Source organism: Bombus affinis, chromosome 3 (genome assembly GCF_024516045.1).
Source record: "Bombus affinis isolate iyBomAffi1 chromosome 3, iyBomAffi1.2, whole genome shotgun sequence".
Lineage (NCBI taxonomy): Eukaryota > Metazoa > Arthropoda > Insecta > Hymenoptera > Apidae > Bombus > Bombus affinis.
In genome coordinates, this window is record NC_066346.1 from 5,655,798 (window position 1) to 5,678,465 (window position 22,668).

At 39.4% G+C, this 22,668-nt stretch overlaps 1 protein-coding gene across 2 annotated transcripts in view; it reads right to left on the reverse strand.

The window, feature by feature from the left end:
• Positions 1-22,668, reverse strand: part of LOC126914038 (uncharacterized) — a 115,129-nt gene that overhangs the window by 46,599 nt on the left and 45,862 nt on the right. The window contains exons 4-6 of one of the 2 annotated variants that reach the window (XM_050717476.1): positions 19,525-19,611; positions 14,824-15,051; positions 10,296-10,407 (exon numbers count right to left, since the gene is read on the reverse strand). In XM_050717476.1, coding sequence (XP_050573433.1) covers positions 10,349-10,407; positions 14,824-15,051; positions 19,525-19,611 — 374 coding nt within the window. In that variant the 3' untranslated portion in view covers positions 10,296-10,348. Of the gene's footprint in view, positions 1-10,295; positions 10,408-14,823; positions 15,052-19,524; positions 19,612-22,668 lie in introns of those variants that run through there. The other variant, XM_050717475.1, reaches the window with a different exon arrangement.

The following is a 22,668-nucleotide window of genomic DNA, read 5'->3' on the forward strand; positions in this document are numbered from 1 at the left end:
GGGTTGGTTATAACGATCCTCGGTGTACGGTCCGGTTTTCAGCATCCGAAGAGAGAAGATAGGACTCTCGGTGGCGCTATGGAAGATACCAAGAAGCTGCTTGTGCGTATGAAAGTCGATTGCCTTTGGAAGGAGAAAGCCGATGGTGGAATTCCCTCCTTTTTGTATTTTTTTCTCTTTTTTCTTTTTCGTGGCCATACAATTTTGCCTCTTTCTTCTTATCGAACAGTTTTGTCAAAGGAATACCATACCAGATGTTCCACCATTTAAGAGACAGTTAGACCTCAGAATTCTGTTTCCTCGACAAACTTTTATTGTATTAAATATCTACCCAGAAAATTATAATCATAAAAATTGCCCCGTTACAATGGTAATAAAATTATTTGTTATCACACGCCTGATGTATTCATAAAATATTTCGTAGACGACTGTGAATGCATTGGGTTGTGTTTCTTTCGTTTTATAAGGAAATAATAGACACGCAATGTTTTTTGTTTTATATTAGTTTATTGATCTATGCACGAACATAATAACAGAAATATAACGAAATGGATCATACCTAATTCAATAAAATAATACAAAACAGAAATTGTTGCTCATCTATTATCACCTTATGAAGCGAAAGAAACTTTCCGGACAACCTAATATATACTTATAACTTATTATACCTATACAAGTGCGTTATAAGCGTACGTGTGTTACATTATCGTAGAAAAAATCACGAAACAAAGGTGTACAAAATATACCGAATCTTCTTGGCGTAATGGATACAAGATATTATTTGACGAAAAAAGTATCGATCGACTGGCTTATACCGCAATAATTCTCGGCCTGTCGATCGTGTATTCGGTGAACGGGGGAAACGGGTTCTAGAACGATCGTTCTGGAGTCGGTTGTCGCGATCGGGAACGCGGGACCGCCTATTTTTTCGCGTTTGTCCGAACACGGTGGAGCGCGTACCGATGTCGTGGCGATATACAGTTGACGAAGAGCACTTCTGGATCTATTTTCGCCCGATCGAAAGATTCAGGCCGTCGACCCAAACGGATCTCTCGAGCGAGGAGCGTCAGAGAGGCGGAGAGAGAGGTAGAGAGGCAAGCGAACGCGCGATAAAACGAGAGGGAAGAACAGAGTCGAGCGAGAGATTCGCAGAACAGACGCAGAAGAGGCTAGAGAGGATCTCGAAGAAGCTTGAAGCCGAAAGAAAAAGGGGAATGGATTAATAATAATCCTTATCAACGATGTTATTCAGCTAAATAGATCGTAATTTGAACCTTTTATTAATCACCGATCGATCGATCGTCCATCACCTATTCGATATTTACGACATTAAAATACCTTCAACGTTACCATTTATTCCCGCAAGCTAAAGAATTACGATTTATTACAGTTTTCTGTTTGAATGAAATTCCTACGAGCTAATCATAGAGGCGAATAGATCGCTCGGTGACAATGCAATAGTATAATGACAAATAACATACTTCAATGACATAAATTGGTCTGCAACAAGCATACAAAGTAATACTTTCAAGTCACGACATGACACGACGTTACAAACCTGTTAAGCGTAGAATACAAGTTAACTCATTATTCGGCTTGTCAATACGTTTAACCGAATAATTTATTCGCACGAGGGTGTCTTCTTTCTTTAATAGAAAAGTCTCGTACATTAAAGATGTTAAACTAAAATATGAAAAAGCCATGGCGATGATCGAGCAAGAGGAGAAAGAAAAATAGAAGGAAAGGAAGATGTATAAGCTTCTGAGAAGCCAATGCTAGCCAACTCCAGTTGCTATGAAGTATAATTAAAAATATAATACGAAAACAACTTTAAGATGCGTCCATTAATATCAACCATAGTCAGTCATACGTGCAACACGTACTTCCATCAAACTAAGCTTAAAATCTGTCAATTATGTAAATCGTTTTTTAATCGCAGATTAACGATGTAATAACATTCCATAGAAATATCGAGTTTTATCGAATTTACTTTATACAATAATAATTTCACAGCGATAGAACACGCTACATACAGCAATAGAACACGAGTCACTGGCGTCCTGCAATCACTGCATATTCAAGCAACAAACGAGGGCATCGTCATCGACGGCGACGGCGACGAGCAATCAATCTCTCATTTTATTAAGAGGCTTATTCGCGCCGCGATTTCATTCCGGTTGAAGTGGGCTGATCCAATTCGATTTCATGGCGCCCCCTCTTTTGCATGCCACCGCTCTTTTCCATTGACGAGAGGCCGCGTGCACAGGCTCGATCGTCGCGTCGCATTCCCGGACCCTATCGAGATAAGGAGAATTTTTCTCGCGTCCTGACCATTTCGTTTTAGTCCCAAGGAACCGGTCGTCGTTCTTCGAACCAACGGAAACACGGTCGTTCGTTTTCTCTCTATGAATAAAGCGCAGCCTTTGCAAACATCGACCTGGTCGTAACCTTAAGCTGTGACTTAACGACGAATTTATAAATAACGATTGTACTTTGATTAATTCACGAAACCAAGGGGATGACGTGCGAAGCTACGATACGTGAGCGAGTTGAAACTCTCAAAATAACGTTTCATACTGCTGTGATTTTCCATCTACTTAACGATAATCCGTCACTTTTAAACGGAATCGTAACTTTATATCGTTGTAAACGATAAAGATCGACGATCGTTATCGACACACAGCGTGATTTCTCCTTTCAATCTTACGCGAGCAACGTTCTTTGATCGGATTTCCTGAAACGCTACCTTCCGCTGAATTTTCACCCCGTTAGAATTTTCTTCCGTCTAAACGTATTTACGATACACGCGCCCTTAAAGAGGCATAGCTGATGCGTTCTTCAACGGGTAACAGCGTTTGAACGACCTTGAAGAAATCCATAGAACGTGTAACTTGCTTAAACGATGAAACTTTACACGGTAAATAGTAAAAATAGAGTACGATAAACAGTGTAAACAATGTATAGTAAATTGTATAAAATAAAGCGTACGGAAAGCGTATAATACTCTATGGAAACTTGCGCGAAAGACCAAACGAAAGACTTGACTTAAGAGTTAACGTTTTAACGATTCAACGTCTGGCTAACTGCCCTTGTCAACGTGGAAATTTTTGAGGCTCTTCTTTATCCATCTCCACCTTTCTCTTTCTCGCATTTACTCTCCCTCTGCCTCTCTCCGTCTGTCTTTGTCTCCCTCGAAAGAGAAAGAGAGCGCTCCTGCCGTGGACGATAAAAAGAAAGTTATTATCGAGTTATTAATATGACGGCCGATGATAATTCGAGATATCGTTAAAAGCAACGATGGACTGAAGTTCGTGGCTTCCAAGTCGCCGTGGATAGCTGCGATCTGTTATCAGGAAATTAAGGTCCGCGGTTTGCTCTTCGCCATGTCTACGTCTTTTAATTCCTTCTGTTGGATTTCTTGCAGCAGCCTCGGACGCCTTAGTACGTGGAAGTAACGCGTGCAAGAACCAAGCCGTGATTAAGTTCTCTGATGAGGTTGATGTACTATGGCTGTTGGAAATTTATCGTTCGCCAGTTTTTCCAGGACTATGTACTCGTTTGTTTTCTTGTTTGCAATTGTAATTTCTGAACGCACTTCGTTCCACTGTTCCGATATTTTTTGTATCTTTAGGATAAAAGCGTCGCGTTTACAGATTTCGTTCGCGGGAGAGACGTTTTAACACACGTAACGTCGCCTCGTTGTCATTCTTTTTGTCGTTAAATTTGCAACTGACCTTTCGCCGACATTTCGTATTCAGTATCGTGCTCTCATTGAACTGTTCCATTATTTATCATCGTACTTTTTTTTTGGAGAAGAATTAATTCGTTTAATCGATTTGCAAAATCGTTCGCTGCCGTTGCACATTATTAAACGATCGAACAATGGTACAGACTCGTACAACTTGAAGGAGCTTACCGGCCTATCAACGAAACGTAGATAAGTGTAACTTTCGTTGGGCAATTGCTGCAGTTGTTATTAAACTGGCCATCGAAAGAAACGCGATCGTCAGTCGTTCGCTATGTCCTCGGACAACGCATAGTTACTCGATAGTTAACGCAACATGTCAAAGAAACTTGCGATTTTTATGCTAATTTGTATCTTTATCGATATAATCGAAGCTAAATAGAATAAATTAACTTCTCTTACTCAATGTCATAGTAATCTCTTTAATTCGAACACTTTATACATTTTTCTATATTACGTTCGTTATAGATGCATTTTCAAGCCCTCAAACTTCCTCTATGAATGCAGTGTAGTCGTAAATATTCGAAGAATGACTCGCGAAATGCAAAGAAGCAAAACTAACAGTAAGTGAGTTTATTTTATTCTATTCGGATTAAATTGCAAGTATACATAGCGTTCAAGTTTTTGCAACGCTAATACGTTAATCTGTATCGCAGAACGATCTCTAATTAATCATTGCTGTATCACAGCGAGAATTATTACAGGTACGTAGAGCGTGTATTAAAAGCGTGTATATCTTGTAGGAAGTGCAACAAGCTTCTAATTACTCCTCTTTTTTTTTTTTTTTATTACGGGTTGTTCTAAAATCGGAAAATATGTAATTAGATGGAGGGAATGAAACGACCGAGTTATGCGGTACTTACGCACATCAAAGATCAACGAATTAGATGACTCAGAGAGAACAGTGGAAATGATAGAGCTCGCCAGAAAGTCGCGCGACTAATTGCAACGTTTTAACTTCCAGTTGTTTCCATGTTTAACGATCTGTTAATTTTTCAGCTCGTTTCGCACTGTATTGTTCGTACGTTTCGCAAATAAACGTCCGGCCGAAGGAAACGCGTAAAATGACCGGGATACGATCGTTCTTTTCATCTTGTAATTAGGGGAACTCGCTCGTGGGATAATTCGTTCCAGCGGGTTTATCGTTGTTATGCAAGTTAAGCCTCGGATGGGACGTTCGTTGTCGACCAACGAATTCCAATTTATGAAATATTTCTTCAGACGCTTCGCTGACATTTAGAAATGTTTCGATAATTTAACGACACACGTCGGCGCACTCTGGTCTCAGAGTTTCATCGAATAGAATAAAAGTAATATCATTTTTGAACTATAGAATATTCATTGCTTTTTTAGGAAACTTAACTTTTTTAGAAAACTTTGTCTTCGTATATATTTACCTGCGTTTTTATATTTTAAAATTACATTTAAATATTTATTTATGGAGAAGCATAACATGGAGCAGAACATGGAGTATCATTTTATCTATGCTATTTAACACCTGGTAATTTAACGTTCTTTTAAACCTATTTATCTTGTTCAGCAAACTCAACAGAATTTCCTTCTCCGAGATCTTTTCATTCCATTGGACAATGAATTCCATCAAGTAGATTTTACGTTTCTCGTAATTAATCTTGCTTTGATCCTTGAATTATCAACGAAGATGCTTGATATAAAATTCAAACGAGAAATCACGCACATTAATAGGAATTTCGTCATACCTTGTACAAACATGAGATATTTGTAAACGTTGGAAAAACACAAATGGTTCGAAAATAGTCGAAAGAACGTAACAGAAATGAACATTCCATTTAAGTGCCAACTCTTCTCTGTCGTCGTTCTCACGCAAAATTTAACGTCACGTTGTTCGGTAATGAAGCGTTTCTAATTAACGAATTCTGGATACTTTCGTCTTTTTCTTTTAATTTCTTTGTATCCGATTAGAAGCAGATCTTAGCTTCGTTCGATTATATTTTCTCACATTCGTCAAATACAAAATGCTATTAAGTCGATCGCGATACGAACTTTTCAAATAAGCAAATACATATCGATTAATAAATCGATAAATAAAAGATACAATATCGATTAATAAAAGAGAGCGAAAGTAAGATCACATTGTGTTAAGGTGTAATCTTTCGGTCTTTTGCAAGACAGGTAGGTTTCTCACTTTAAGAGAATCTGTCTTCGTTTTTCCTTCTATGGGGAAGAACTCTCTCCCCTTTAAGGACTTCGATCCAAGTTCACCGCAGTGTCCTTGACCTTCTTGCGAAGATATGCCAGCGAGGAAGCATCGTAATGAAATCGAAACGAAGATCTGCACGAAGATAAGTATCGAAGAATACTTGGAGAAATGAAATGCATAAGCAATCGTTTTCATCTTGTTCCATTCTATTAAAATTCTTGAATTATCGACGCTGAGTATGAAGTTTGCAGCTTCGATCATTTACATTGATCTTGATCAATGGGAATGTTAAAATTATCAAAGTACGTAGAGTTAAAATCCACCAGATTCCTGATATCGCGGCTATTCTTTTTTAACGAAACTCGTGCAAAGGATAAAATCTTTGCGTACAGATGTTCAGCTTTCGAATTAAGATAAAAAGTTGTAATTAACAATGTCATCTTTTTCTTCTTTCAAAAACGAACAAACTTCGAGTTGCAGAGGATAAAATCAAAATTTTATGTCCTATTAATAGACTTCATCTATATATTACATATAACCTTTAATTTGTGTTTGTGTGTTCTAAATTAGAACTCTATTCTCCCAAAATTTCTTCCAATACCTTCGAGACGGATTTTTCGTTTAATAATACTTAATACAATAATACATAGGCTAGTACTATAAAAATTATATATTCAAATCCGGAAAACGAGTTACCTAAAAAAAAAAACCTAAAATTCCCTCCAAAAAAAGCAAGAAAAATATCTTCACTGCAGCGAGCGATCATCGATTCTCCAGTTACAACTTTTCCAACTCAATGAACAATATCATTCATTGTTTCATTCAACAAGTCGAAAGCAGTCGATAAAAAGCTCGGTAATCTACAAACGGTATACGTTAAGCAAAACAAATCTCGTAAGAAAAGTAGAATAATGGGAAAAGAGCAAGAACAATGAGACAGCAAGAACGGGTAAATAGAACGAAATTAAAAAAAAAAAGAAGAAGAAACTAGTAAAGTTTGCGGATGATTTTCCCGACGAGGATGATAAGGAGGATTGTCGTAGATGAAGGGATCTGTGAGCGAGAAAAGAGCAGCAACACACGAGCAACCTGTTGCTGTACAATGCTGGGATATCTATCTCTATTCCGAGGTCTCAGGGTGTGCAACATGTTGCAAGCTTACCCCAGCTCGCGATACGTTTCCGCAGAAATCCATACGAAATATTATGCCGCGACCTGCATCAGATATTGCCGTACGAATTTATCATTCTGGCAGAACGAGGGATCTCCATTTAGTTTACTTCCTGTCCTCCCGTTTCATCCATGCGATCTACGTTCATTACGCGAGTTGGGATGAAACGATCTCCGTTGGCAAGATTCGCCACGGTCCGAAAATTCCAAGCAAGCTTGCTGGTAAACAGCGTTGTAAATATGCTTAATTGGCACGCGAGATATCGCGCTCCTTTCGGAAACGACCGCGCCAGGACAAACGGCCGAGAGAGCTTTCGCGAACGATTTACGTTTGATTGCAAATAACGTCGCACGAGTTCCGAATTTTGTTAAGTATAGCGCTACTTTGTTTATGATTTGTCGGACTCGCGAAATGCGTCGGATCGGGCGTGCTAAATTTGAGCCCAGCTTTTGATGGTGACACGTTGGTCAGAGGATTAGGAACAGGATTATCAGTGACAACTGGCGAAAAAGTCTCATTGCGATTGACATTGTCGTTAATTTTGAAACGTTATTAAAGATCTTACAGAGTTACAGAGTTTGTGTATTTATCGTGAATGCTCTTCAGACGTTCCCTTTCTCGTTTTAGTTTAACGCTGAATGGCAATTTCTTGAAATTTCCATATGGAAAAGTATGTACATCAAAGGGCATTTGTATTTGTATTTGATTGAAAAATTTACTATTATGAAAATGATACGTGGAATCTGATAAGAAAACGTCTCATTGGAAAATGAGCGAAGGCAACAATGTACATCAGACGATTCTCGCGTCTATTAGAACGTTAGAATTTTGTCTTTTTAGCCTAAGACTGGTAATTTTAATATGTGGTATCAGTGATAAGCCAACAAGCATTCTAATTTCACGTACATGTAGTCTATTAATAACCTACAAGTTCTGAAATATATACCAACGCTGACTACTCTTTTACTTTTGCTTTGGTTCGTTCCATAAATACGTAAGTCCAACGATTATTCAAAATATGTAGCCGGCATAACAGAAAACGTATTTTCGAGCCGGCAGCCCGAAAATATCTAACGAAAGGAATATCCGGCAGAGACGCGGCGCGTTCAAGAACATTCAATTCATATCCCACGATCCGGCGGGAAAATAAATGAAGCTATTTTCGTAGACACCGCGCACGTTATTCGGGATCGCCAAAAGCGACGAGTACAACCGAGATTCTCGAACGTGATCGGCCTTTTGATCGGCTTTAATCAAGATTTCCAAGGTGACGCCGCCACCACGCGCGGAATTTCAAAGAATCTTAACTACCTCTTCGCGCAATTTTATCCACCGAAATTCCCAAAACCATTTTGTCTCTCTTCCTATTCGATCCAAGGTTACGTTGTAAAGCATACGCAACGATCCAACGTATCCCAAATCGATCAATGCCGAGAGAATCTTCCTCGACGTTTTATTTATTTATTTCATGGTTAGACGCGTTGATATTAATTAAATGCTTTCAGGTAATATTTGTCTTGATCGCGGTTCTTGCTCTTCTAGCGGTTTGACCATAGTCTGTCACTATAACAAAGGAAAAGCCGATTTTCCAGACAAACAACAAACGATCGTTTGTACATGTTAACGTACATCAAGCAACTTTAACTCGGCAAAAATTGTATAAACCTGACTCGAACGTAATTTCAACGAATACCTGTTCAACGAAATCTCCATACTTCGAACCAAAACCTTCGTTCTTCCATTGACAAAGCAAAAAATCATTGCTATGTACCGACCAATTTAACAAAAACTTCATAAACCAAATCGACTTGGACGAATACTCGCTCGATAAAAATGTCATACTCTCAACCAAAATTATTATTCTTCCATTTAACGAACCTTGCAATCGTTGTTACAGGTTAAATGCAGTATCCCCTAATAACAGCTACTTATAATATCAAAAAAGAAAAAAAGGCGTTGTCAGAAGTCGCCAACGGGCAGTAGTTGTAGAGAAACGTGTAATTCGAGAGACGTCTGTTTCTCGTTCGAGACTACGTAGTTTCATATAAAAATTCCTCTCATCCTTTGCTCCAGGACAATCAGGAATTTCTCAGACGATGCTACAATAGTTGCGTTTACCCTAAACCAACTGAAATCCATCGGATACGAAGGAAAAAATTGTAAAAAAAAAAATTGGCCGATGAATCGCCGAGGTGTATTCGTTTGCCAACCGGAAATCATGTTTCCCCATCATCGACAGTCGGAGCGATCTCGGCTGGACAGGGCCTTCACGGTGACGACGCGACGCGACGCGACGCCGCGCCGCGAGCCAGCCATGAATCGAGCGGTTTGCCGAGCCGCGATTCTCGGCTGGAGACGCGGCCACACGTTTCGATCGATCGTGGTCGGTGGAGCGCGGCAGCGAGAGCGCGACAGAGATGCCTAGCGCCAAAATAAATCAATAAAATAGCGGAGTTCAGCTCGAGTCAGTCAGCCTCGTATACTCGTATACGCGTGCATATAGAGAACTCGTTTTATGTGTACGGATATACTGGCTGGTGAGGCCGGCGAAGTCTCTCGGAGCAACGAAGAGGAAATCACGAACGAGGAAGCAAGACAGACGTATATATAGAGAGAACGATTGTAGAGAAAGAACGAGACGGTGAAAACAAGGGAGAAAGAGGAGAACGAACGGCGAAGGGGAAAAAGAGACGCGCATAGATGGTTAGAAAGAGATGGTTTGGTAGAGACGGCGAGGAGAGACGAGAGAGAGAGGCGAGCGAGGTCGAGACACGCGGCAGCTGTCTGGCGCCAGGGCCCCCCTGTTCCCTCAAACAGTCGCGCCGAATGCCACCCACCTTAGCCGACCTATTGTGCCATTCTGAAACCTGCATCCCGGGAGCCGGCTTTCCCTCTCTTTCCTGTCCGTTACCAGCCATCCGTATTGTAGCTCCTTCGCGACCTGCTCGTCCTGAACCAGGACACAAGGTGAGGAGCCTCCCTCGACCGCCACTGACGGATATTTGACGTCATTATTTATTATTAATGCTCTTTGTTTCGTGGCGCATCTTGTAGCGTTTCAGCGTACGGGTTAAGCGTACGTTCGTGTAGGTTCTCTGTTGCTTGATTGCTTCGCGGATTTCAAAGAACGTATCGCGGATTGAAAGGTTTTCTCTGGCTGTGAATGGAATTTTGGATACGATTGTCGTTCGACGTTCATCTTTATTTTTGCTTTTTTTATTTTTTCCCTTTTTTTTTTCTTATTTTTCATGTTTCATCGTACGTACAACTCCGCTACGTTCTTTCGATCGTTCTTCCCGTACATTTTTCTAACTGAAAAATATATTTTTTAATTAGGAGATATCTTCGAGTCGGATATAATAATACGAATAAAGCAGGATTTCTCGTTTCCATTCGCGTTTATGACGTTTTCTTGAAACATGGCAAATTTGTATACTAAAATCAGATTAAAACGTTGAAATATCGGAAGATGGGGAAATATCCGAAATCTAAGGATCGTAGGAAGGTGGAGTTTGCGTCGAGCCCTGTTTAGGTTAAAGCCATTAAATTAAATTAGGCTGGTTATTGAATCGATTCGAGAGACTCGTAATCGCATATTTTCGTTGTTGTGTCAGTTGTCTTGAAGATATGCTTTGAAGTGTGGAACGAAGTCGAAATTGTTTTGAGTATTTCTTTATTTGGAAGCAGAATGATATCGCAAAGTGTTTTCTGTCGAAGTGAATGGAATTTTCGCTCACACTCTTCTTACGTACTTCTCTTTCTCATTGGCTTTGTCTTCGTTTTAGCGTTCAATTTCTTTTAAAATTCACATTTCACCAGACATTGTTTTACGATTAGATTTTTAGGAATTTATTAGGAAGATTGTTTTTCTAATATGAACGTGTTGCTCCATTTAGACTATAGTTTCTTAAGATAAGAATCAAGTATTTTTTATGCCCTACGCGTTTGTTAATCCTCTGTAACCAAAACTTACTTTGCTTATGAAAACAAACTCTAATTGATCATAGTTCCTTATTGCGATTTGAACGTCAGATATCGATGATTGTTAAATAGATTAATCGATATTCGTAATATAACAACGCAGTACAATAATATGATGATAAATAGATAAAATGAGTTAAATAATTCGAAGATATAACGCGTATGGTTTGATTGGAGCTGGCTGTTTGTAAGAGAAGAAGTTCTAAGCATGTCAGATATGTCGTCCCTTGTTTATGGAATGCTGTTTGACCGATTGCCAGCGAATTGAACGGATGCTTTCAGAGAGGTGGATGATCATTGTTTGCTTTGGCTCTGCGAAATTAATGAGTTCGATTTGCTTACGCAATTGTGTGCAATCGCTATAAGAGGAAAATGTTCGCCTGGCTAGAGTAAAGCAGCAAGCAATCGTCCAACTTGTTTACTTTATTGGACAGGAAGCCATTAAACGTTTCTATCATCTATATTATGAAATAATTAAGGGTCAACGTTGCTAATTCTATTTTTTAAGCCAGCGATTATGAAAGGAAATACCAAAGTCTTGCCTAACACTTTTTTCGTCACTGTTCTTTCTATCGCCTTAACTCTACACTTTTATAAAGTTTAAAGAACTTTCGTTTATTTTTAATTTCCGTCATATATATCGTATGCTTCTTTCATTCGATTTTATTTAGTTCTATCGCTATAGATACCCGTGTTATATCAATGATAAATTATCGCTTGCTTCAAAAATCATGGCAATTCTTTTCCAGTGAAATTGTTCCTTGATCCGTGTAATAAGCTTAATGTACAAATACGTTGTTCGAATTTTACGCATTTTTCTTCTCTTCCCTCCGTTTTAACGAACGTTTCAAACGTCACGCGGAGTTTTTATCCGATTCTCAATGAGTTGAGTAAAACAACTGGAACTTTTGGGTGGAACAGGAACAACTGGAACTAAGGGCTGAACGATTAATAAAAACCGATTGATAAAATGTGGACGAAGCAAAACGTGGTCTCTATCGATGACTCGGATGTTTTTCGTTCCACTGGGAAATTTTTCACCGATGGAAGGTACACGATGGAGGCGCTAAAAATAATTTATGGTGTTATGTCACGTTTTATTGAAACGGTGGCCCGATACGTTTTTATCAGGTAGAATTCACGCTCTGATCCGGCCGGTTCGTGCCAAATAAAGTTCCGTATCCAACGAATTAGGAAACGCTTGTACGTATCGCGTCCTCGCTGCTGAATTACACGTGATACACGAATTACAACTTCGCGTATCGAAAGCGATAAACCGTGGTGAAATGTTTCGAAGTAACTCAGGGCTGCCCCTAATGCCAACTTCGCATCTCGTTGAATTAAATACCACGAACTGTGTAATTTATGTCGAACGGTATCATGCCAATCTTTGGTAAATGCATTCGAGGTAAAAGTCCAACGCTGAAACGTAGATTCTCGTTGACAGCGACGCAGCAACTTCAACGCAGCGATTGCTAACATGACGTTGTATACTTAACGAAAAGTAAAAAAGAAAAAACGAATTAAATTGCCCCTTACATTCCAGCGTCGATGTATCGTTCAGATTATTCTTGCGGAATTGAAGATCACGCGGCAGAAAAACATGATAAGTATGTGCGTTTCTGTTGGTTCTCTGATTTTAATGTCATTTTATCACATTAAAAAGTAGTATTTTAACGTGACAGTTGGAAACGAGAAGTTGTTAGCTACGAAGCTGTGAGGAGACTTTGAAAAATAGCTTATAAAGTTGAAGAACTTTCGTAAGAGGCCAGACCTATCGCTATTAAGCGTACATACATAAAGAAATACGTACATGGGAGTGAAAAATATGTTACTTGATAGTGTTATTACGAAGCTAGTATAATAGTATCTGTGTTACAATTTTAACATAGTTGTTCAAAAATACTATATATACGTATAATAGCAACTAGAGAAATTTTCACGATGAAATAAATCGATGTAAATTGTAGAATAAACTTATTTCGGTTATTTGTTGCAAAATGAAAATTGACCAGAAATCCTAGATGCTAAATTTCGAGGAATTTTTATATGAAAACGAACGAAATTCGCGTGGAACCCACTTTCTCGCGCGTCTCTACGTTTCTCTCGTGCGATTCGCTAAGAGAACACTCGTCGGAAATGCGATTTACTGGCGGCTTGAAAACGTCTGAGGTCGACAGTGCAGTGGCCTTTGCATAGGTAAAGCCAGATAGCAAGAGCGAAGCTTTCGACGCTCGGCGGAGACACGAATTTTCCAGAATTTTCCTCGTGTTCATCTTCCGTTACTAAACAACTGCCGATGCGAACATTTTCTCCTGGCGAAAGTTGATTTTAAAATGGCAACCAGGTGATTCGCGATTTTACACGATACACCGATGAAAACGATTCGCGCGGTTCATAAAACTCTGCGGTTTGTCTCCTCCGACGGCGATAAAAACAAAGTATGCAACATCGTCAGATAACGACAATCGAAAGAGGCGTTAAAAATTATCTCACCAAGCGCGTCTCGAGTATGTTTCGAGCAATTTACGGACACGTCACGTTGCTACCGCTTAATACGTATTTCTCTCCAACACCGTATCGTAAACGCATCGTTTTTACGACAGAACGTGCATCCGAGCCTCGCATACGCGCACTAATTTCTGCTACCTACCGTGCGAATGTCTTACATCATTCGCCAAACGAAAACGTTCGATCTACGTGAATGAATATGAACGTTTTGTCGCTATCGATTTGCCCAGAAACGGACGATTGTCAATATCCTTTCGAAAATTACTAATTATCAGTAATTAATCTAAGGGTTAATAATTATTTAAAAAAGCATAACGATCTTTGTTTCGGTCTATCCAGCTGGTATTCCTTAGCTACTTTTCCTACCTCGCCACTCGTCAAACGTATTAACATTAGAGCTACCATACCATACATAGTCAAATTGACTGGTTTTACAACTTTATTTTAAAATTTCTACTGCATGTTATATTTTTTTCCACAATGATGTAATGACTTTCGCAACGATAGCTAAAAGAATAATATAACAAATTTTATTTTGTTTTATATGTATTCCAATTCAAAATAATTTTGTATCATGGATACTAGTACCAATAAGAATCAAAATGACTGATGCTTGTCAAAGAGTAAAAGGATCCTGTAATCTGTTTATCGAACCCCAATTAACCAGTTTCCTGGTTTCGTACAACTTCGCACACGTTTTTAAAATTTTTACTGCGTATCATTCAATATGATGGTATCATTTATCAGAAAAGTTCCGGATCGATCGCTAAGTCGCTGGATGCTAACACTAGAAATACCATTTTATACAAATACGATTTTATAAATGTGTGAACCCTCATTTAGGGATCACAGATGGATTAATAGTACCAAAAACTACATAACATGGAATTCCTTCTGTAAGAAAGTAATAAATCAATAAATATAAAAATATTCTATTGCTATTTTTTTTTTTTTTTTTTTTAAAGACCAATCATTTTGACTGTATTTTTTTTTTTTTTTTTTTTAGAAATAACTCCGTGCTAACTATCGGTAGTTCTAGTCTTAATTATTACACGCGAGTTATTAGAATTAAGGCGCGACAATTAATTAGTCGTACTATCACTCGTGGTTTATCAATGACGAAGGATCTTAGCGAAAGGGAAGAAGAAGTTGACAGTTAGAAAGTTAAAAAGTTAGAAAAGGTTGAAAGAAGCAACGGAACCGAGAAAACAAAACTTCTCTGCAATGACTACGTACGTAATATCGAATCATCGACTCTACGATATTTTCCCAACGTGCAACTGTGTTCAGCTTCGAGAGCCACGGCTCTTCGACCAAGATAATAGAAATTCGTGGAACGGTCTCGAGGGCGGTGCGCTCGTGTGGCCAGAGAATCGAGCCGGTCGGGCGGCCGCTGCCGCTTTCCTCGTTCTAGTCTTTGCCAAAAGCGTTTCGGTCGTTCCGCGAACCAACACCGCCGTATGTCTGCGCCGAAATAGAAAAAACGACGAGAACCGTAGCTGACGCTGCGTCACGCGTGAAAACCTGCGCGCGCGTCAGCTCGCTGGAACGCGCACGCTAAAGGAAATTTCTTCGAGCATCCGCGCGCGCTTTCGTTCTCGCGTAAATACGTACTCGTGCCTCGTATAATAAGACACTGTACGCCTTGTCGCGATGGCAAGAAGAAGAGACGAGACGAGAGTCGACAGAGACGGAGAGACAGAGAGGGAGGAAGAAAAGGCAATAAAAAAAAGGAGTTTTTCTGTTGCGGGTCGTGTCGCGTATTTTTAGAGCGGCTGCAATATTGCTCGGAATTATGCAGCCGTGCGTCGTGAGCGTTTAATCGCCGGCAAGGATGCCGATCTTTGACCTTGTGAGCAGCCTCGCGTCTAAGCTAATCCCTCGTTTCGCGTAATCGAGGCTTTGCATCGGCGCGTGCTGAGCCAACCGTGTAACGTCGAGGATGCGAAATAGCGCGGGGAAATCCAACGTGATTAGCGGAATTGGGGTGGTTTATTGTAGCTTTATTGGGGTTGCCCCGTTGCGGTTTCACGCTTGGATGCCTGTGATTTTATTGAAGCGAATGACGCAGGGGTGAAACGTTGGCGTAATATTGCCAGGGGTTGTTGCTGGCGTGATACGTTCGAGCTTCTCGTGGATGAGTAAGGTGTTACTGTTTCAAGAAAAAAGAAACTAAATCGATGCTTTCGTTTCGTTGTCGAACTTTCGTCAAAATCATGTGGAAACGTTGCATCTCGAATTGTCAGCGTCAGAAGTTACTTACGAAAACGAATTGCTAACAAAGTTGTGACTTTCGAATTGTTATTATCCGAGCGAATAGAACAGCCACGTATTTGTGGAAAATTTAAATATGCGAAAATGTACGTAATATTCGAAGTAAACTATTTGCTCGGAAATTTGAGTGGTCGTCCGTTTATGGCTCGGGTGGGCCCTATCTCTTCTTTAGGAATTTCCGAATTACATGTCCTTCCCGAGCTATAAACCTAATGACTCCGAGGTCAGGTAAGAAACCCAGGGAAAGGACCAGCCAGAAGGGCACGATGGACAAACGAAACCCAACGGCCGGTAGGGAGAATCAGCAACGTAGGAAGACAGTTCATCATCAGACATGATACCGTGCGAGTGAAGTACTTCACTGCCAACGAGATCCTATCACCGCCGTGTTCATAACATCGCACTTTACTTTTATACGACAAGTGCAAATACAGTGCTAGATTACTCTAACGCTCGATCTATTAAACTTCCTCCACCTTGAGCTTTAAGTCATTCGAGGTACGCGATATCGACCGATCGGTTTGACCTGACCGGTTGCTCTTTAGTCGAGAATTCGCAACACTATTCGCTACGATATTTAGACGACAGACGAATGTCTATACTTAGACGTATGTTTGTTTCAAATTCACCATCCAATTATTAGATGTTTAGGAACGTTCATTAAGAATAAAACAATTTCAGATGACGTCACGATGACAAAGAAGATAAAACGATGAATAATTATTATTATCGAATAGCTAACTTCCCTTGACGAATTAAGTGCACGTTCGTAAAGAGGGAAAATAGACGGGAAAGCAAAATCGATCATTTAATGGTGTGATGGATGAATGGGTGGAACTTGACCTAGGGGAACGACAGAGGGTGGGCTGTTGCTGTACGTCCCTCTGCATTTGTCCCGTACAGGAAAGGTCGCGAGACGATGAAAAAAAAGAAATTGTTACATTTTTATCCAACATCAACATCTATAAAACGATACAAAACGAACGATCTTCTCTCCTACGAGAACAATTTGCTCGTTCGTATCGTAATTAATTCAAGCTGCAACAGGGATTCAACTGCACTGAATCGAGGCGTTCGACGTTTGGCGAAAATTCTTTGAAGTCGATGCAAGAATCTGAAGAAAACGCGATCTCGATACAGCACGATCGATTCCTCGCAAGTTGCCGCAACGATATTCCATTCTTCCGAGAAATTAACATCCGGTAAAAACGCATCCTTCTGAAATATACAACAGGTAGCAGGGTCGCGATCGCGACCGATTCGACGACGACTTTTCTGCGATGAATTTTTGCCGTATCCCGGTCAGTAATTCTTTTAAAGATCTCTGTCTTTCTTTCTCTCGAATAGAAAGAGTGCTGGCGGACTTGCAAACCAGTTCAGCCGGCAATCTTTCCGATGCTCTGTTCTCTTCGACACGGAAGTGAAAAACGCGGCGAAAGACGAAGAGAAGAAATCGTTCGTAGCATCGTTCAAGGTTAACCACGTGGATATAGGCGTAGCCATCGACCAATGGCGTAGCCGGAGGATCGATGTACCCACCGAACAACCGTTAAGCCTAATGAACGGCATTTACGCCGTGTACATTTTTTCTTCGACCAACTATTAACCACTGTTCCATCCGTTTCTACGTTTCCGCATGATTTTCGTCGCGATCGCCGTCTGACTGTTACAAGTTGCGTATCTGGCTGTAATTCGAACCCATAACACGTTGACTGCCGTCGTGGTCACCGATGGCCCACGCTGTTACATTTTTTAGAACCATTCAAACGAAATAAATTTCGTGAAGCGAAAAGGTTTCGTTCGTATGTTTCAAGATCATTTCGATCGTCATTCGAGTCTTAGGAGTTGCACGAGGCTCTAAAGTATTCTTATTTATGCGTTTTATAGGTTATTAACGTTTCAATAATTTTACTTTGAATGAATTTGTTCGATGAAATTTAAAGTGAGAATACTAGTTTCGTTCCGTCACGTATCATTTCAGTTTCATTCCGATCAATGATTAAGTATCGTAGATATTGTTCTATCGTTAAACTTATTGAGTGGCCTATTTATGGGAACCTGTTTCTATTCGAATTTCTCAGATTTCTATCTTAGTCGGTAATCTATCGTCCATAGTCTGTCAATCGCTTTATTACGAAAAATCACTCAATTTCGTACGTGTTGCGCCAAACATCTCTTTTTTTGTAAATAAATTATATCATGCTGTCGTAACAAAAATTGCTTTGTTTCATTCGTTTTGGATTACATTCTATTACACAAGCTTCTAATTAACGAGCTAAGGAAAACGTGAACCAGAAAACGTGATGAGCGGAATATAGTATAGTATGTATATAATTTCTTCTTACGTGCTACTTTACTGAATAAATCATTCGGTCATTGTCAATTGCAACAGATTGGAACCGACTGATAAGATTGCGAAAAGAAATTATTACTGATTCATCTGCGATACAGCATTACAGTGGCGAATAGATAAGCCGAACGTATGTAGACACCTAATAATCGTAAAACATAGGATTAAGATTGGCTGTTCGCATGGTCGAAACGGTGGAACGTGTCAATGAACACGATTCGCGAAATAGCGGAACAACCTCTCAGAATGTCGATACGTATGCGTGTGGACGAGTGAATTTCTAATTGGCTTTTTGCTACACGCAGCGTGTAACGTATACGCGTTAATCCGAAGATACTTTAAAAGATCGATTTAGGCTAAATTTGCATAAATTAATATCTAACGTTTGCGTCTAATAAGATTTACGCTGTGTAATCCGGTATCATTATCGTGTTTTTCTACCGATTTAGTCGCTACATTCTTTTTGTATTTCATTAACGATAATAATTCGACGAGATAGAGAGACTAAGAGAAGCTTCTTGAAATATTAATCTTCGTTTCGAAATTTGCTGTTTCTTTGTCGTCCAAGCACAGAGAACGCTTTAATTAAAATCTCTGTTCCACTGTTTACGAACGTAGATACTCTTTAAACATATTACAACGTAGAATCTAAAAATCGTTTCATTAATCGTTCGTCCTCTTAAACGAAGTTTGCTCACAACTCTCGTGTCAATTTTACCATCGTTAGTAATTTAGCTCGTCATTAAATCATCTAGCCCGAAACATTTGGCGCGTAAACACGTCAGGGATACGTGAATTGTTTATTACGCCACTACAAACAACGACGTGTTCGAGTTTCATTTTATTCGCGTACTAATCAAACGATTAATTCGAAAGAACGAAAACACGAAAAAAATACAACAAAATACAAAATACCCTCGTCACGGTTCAACAATATTCTCCGCCGTCTAAATATATCCCACTTTGTATCCTCGTCGAACAACGACTAACTCTCTAATTGCTTCGTCAGAAAGATTGGAAGGAAAATGTGAGAAAGAAAAAGAAAAAAAAGAAGATGAAAGAATGGAAGAAAAATTCTCAGCGCGAGATATTAATAACAAGGATAATTGATCTTTTAAAATGGTTTTCTCGCGTCGAAACCGGCAGAGCAGAGGCTTAAAGCTGAAAGGGTTAAGATCAACGAGCTGGAAACGAAGTGGGACACTTGGCGGCTTCCTTTTCTATGCAGTCTGAGTTTTCTTTCGCGCGTATACGCCTCAGACGGCGGAGATAGACACGAAAAGGGGTATGTATAACCTTGAGGACATAGTTACCTTCTCCGTTGGTGGTAAGGGAGCCGGGAAGAGGCAGGGGTGCGCTGTTTTTGCACCGACGTTGATCCCCTTCGCTGGGCGCACGATCTGAAAATAAACGGCAACCCCTTTAGAAGCTTCCCTTGTGTCAGGATCGTTCTTACTTTCGCTCTTTTTCTTTTCTCTCTCTCTCTCTCTCTCTCTCCTTTTCAGCTGTCACTTCGTGGCAAACATTTGCTTTTCGAGACGAAAACTCACGTGTCGTTCATTTTGATGAATGAGACGAGCCGCAGGTTATAGCACGATGATATCGAAAGAATATAATCGATAATTGATATAGTGGATGACGTAAGTGCCAAAGAAATTAGGCGACATTTTTTAAATGGGAAATGGTGTAACTTGTACGTGGAAAATACCGTGAGAGAGTCATGCAACTGTAACACATGGAACAAGTTTGTGGAAAAAGGGCACGTGAGATAAAATTTCCGATGCTCCAGTTGGGAACTTTTAATATTTATAGAAATGTTTGTCTTCTTATATTTACCGAATCAATGGAAATTTTTATAATAATTCGATCGGAGGTTGCCTGCACATATTTTTATCATAGAATTTTCAGAAACTTCCTCGATTTATCTTAGCTCCTAAGCTCATCGCAAAATCGAGCTACGACTACAATCATCAACAGGATTGTAATTGAAAAAGAAGAAAGCACAATGTACATGTAAATAAATGTCATTAATTCGGTATATAATTCGCCATCTATTTTTCAATCAAATTTGTAAAAATCATTCATGTTAAAAACCAATAGCTCTCGACTATTCAATAAAATCAAGATCAACAGAAATACATTTTCTTTCTACCGCAGATCTTCACTTCTGGCACTTACGTACGTCGTTTACCATTTCTACTGTTTAATCGTATTGATCATTCTGAAGATTGTCTAAATAAAAAGTCTCGGACGATTGAACGTATCACGCACGTATTTCATGTTGTACTCGTGTGCATTAAAATGATGTATTTTTATAATATAATCGTTTAATTCGAAGAAGTAAAACTTCTAGACTTTATTGAACTCGTTATACGTTTCTGGCTACGTATTAAAATAGAACTGATTTCATATTCTTTCTGTCCGTTGGTACTTTTTGCTTTTGCTGTTTATCTAAGCTAATTTTCTCGTAAGAAGTTTACGACTTAGAGAAAAAACCCGGAAATAATTATCTCTGATTATGCTGTCACATAAATACGACAACATAGAACTAATTTTATGCTTTTTTCTTTATATTATTATTGGTCTAAGCTAGCTTTTTTTCTACAGCATGATTTACTGTGATTTATGAAGAAAAAAGGGAAAGATATGTCATCAAACGCATAATCACGTTCAAACGTATTACGATGTACATACGTATGTTCTTACTTTTGATTAGCGCAATTTATCTGGATTTACGATTAATGCAAATTTTCGTTTGCGTCTGAATAACTAAAGCGAAGTTATGCATAGCGAGTGAGCCAGCAGCAAACTATCGGAATCAATCGAATGATTGGATTTCCTTGTTCTCGTAGCGATGAAAATAAACATCTCTTTGTCCGTTTTCATATTCCGTGCTATATAAATAAAAATAAGAAAATTATTTTCCAGTTCAGACTTTGCTCAGTTTCTACCAGTGCCTGATAAAACAACTAACTTTATATTCTCGATAAAGTTGTTTCAACGGTATTTCTTGTTTTTTTTTCCGTCTTATCTATCCGTCAGTTATAGATAACCATCTTATAGCGTGAAAATATCAAAAGTCACATTATTATTTAAATTATCAAAAGATAGTAATGAAACGACACATCGAATTAATAAATACGAAAGAATACAGAAGTTCGAACGTTACCTAATTTACGTCTTCGATGTCGTTTAAAAATCTGCCGATTTCTTTCCATTTGATAACGAGAATATCCTATACTTAGTCTCTAATAACCGCGCGTTAAAAGTAACTTTCCATTATACGAAGAGAAGCGCGTGCAATTTTCAAACCACGTTCCATCAAAGATAATCAAAATCAATTTCTCTGTCCAGAATACCGTGCTAAGGTAACATTTGCAAAATTGTACGTATCACCATACGGTTGCTTGTACTATCGTCTCTTTCTTTTCCAAGGAACCAAGAATCGAAAGGAAGACACGAATACTGAGCACAATGCGGAAATCCTAGCGGAACGAACGAGCACTCCCGCAATTTGCAGACTAAAATCTCGCGAAAAGGATCGTATCGGTGAAAGAAAAATAGTATTACGAGAAGAAGGATACCGATTTGTAATTTCTTTGATTGCCACGGAAACGCTAAACGAATAGGCTTAATTGGAAATAAGTGACACGATGCAAAAGACCCAACGGAACAAGCTTTGAACACGATGGTAGAGGCAGAGAGCGTACCAACGGGACCGATTCTAAACGCTGCTCTGTCCCATCTGGAACTAGTTACAACGGGTTAAACCAAGGGGATGAAACGTGTCCGCCTCGATATAGAAGCACCCGTCCTATTTATAAGTTCGAATCTCGAACTGACCAGAGAACCAAACACCGCGACCGCTTCGAAGAATCGGTAATGGAGTGCTAACTAACATCTCGGCGAGATAGAAGCGAGTTTGGAATGCTCTGTCGCTGTTCGAAACGCGAATATTCCGATCGCGACTCTAGGGATCCGCGTCTTATTTATGGACGGCGTGGAAGAAAGAGGAAAACGTTACGAACGTTCCTAGAAACGTATGATGCAAACTCGTGCATACGTGTACGTGTGTGTTTATCACGAGAACGTTACGACACGAAGTAGAACCGTGACCATCGAAATTGCCATGGGCGAATATTATAGCCGATGGAAAATGCAAAATACGATGATTAATGGTACCGATGGGTTTTCTCGTTCGTCCTTTTCAATCGCCTCGCTTCAAAGGATACCTCTGTTCTCTTCTTTTTCTTTTCAAATACCTTCTTTTCTTTTCTCGTGTTGCGTTAAGAATAAAAGATGAACGACGAAGTTGTTCAATGTCGATGAATTACGATTAGATCGTGGTATCGACGATGTTACACGTATTCCTACTACGATGAATTTCGTTAATTAGACAAATTACATGGCAGTAGAGATATGTTTTTCATTGTTTGAAATATATTGTGATAGATTAC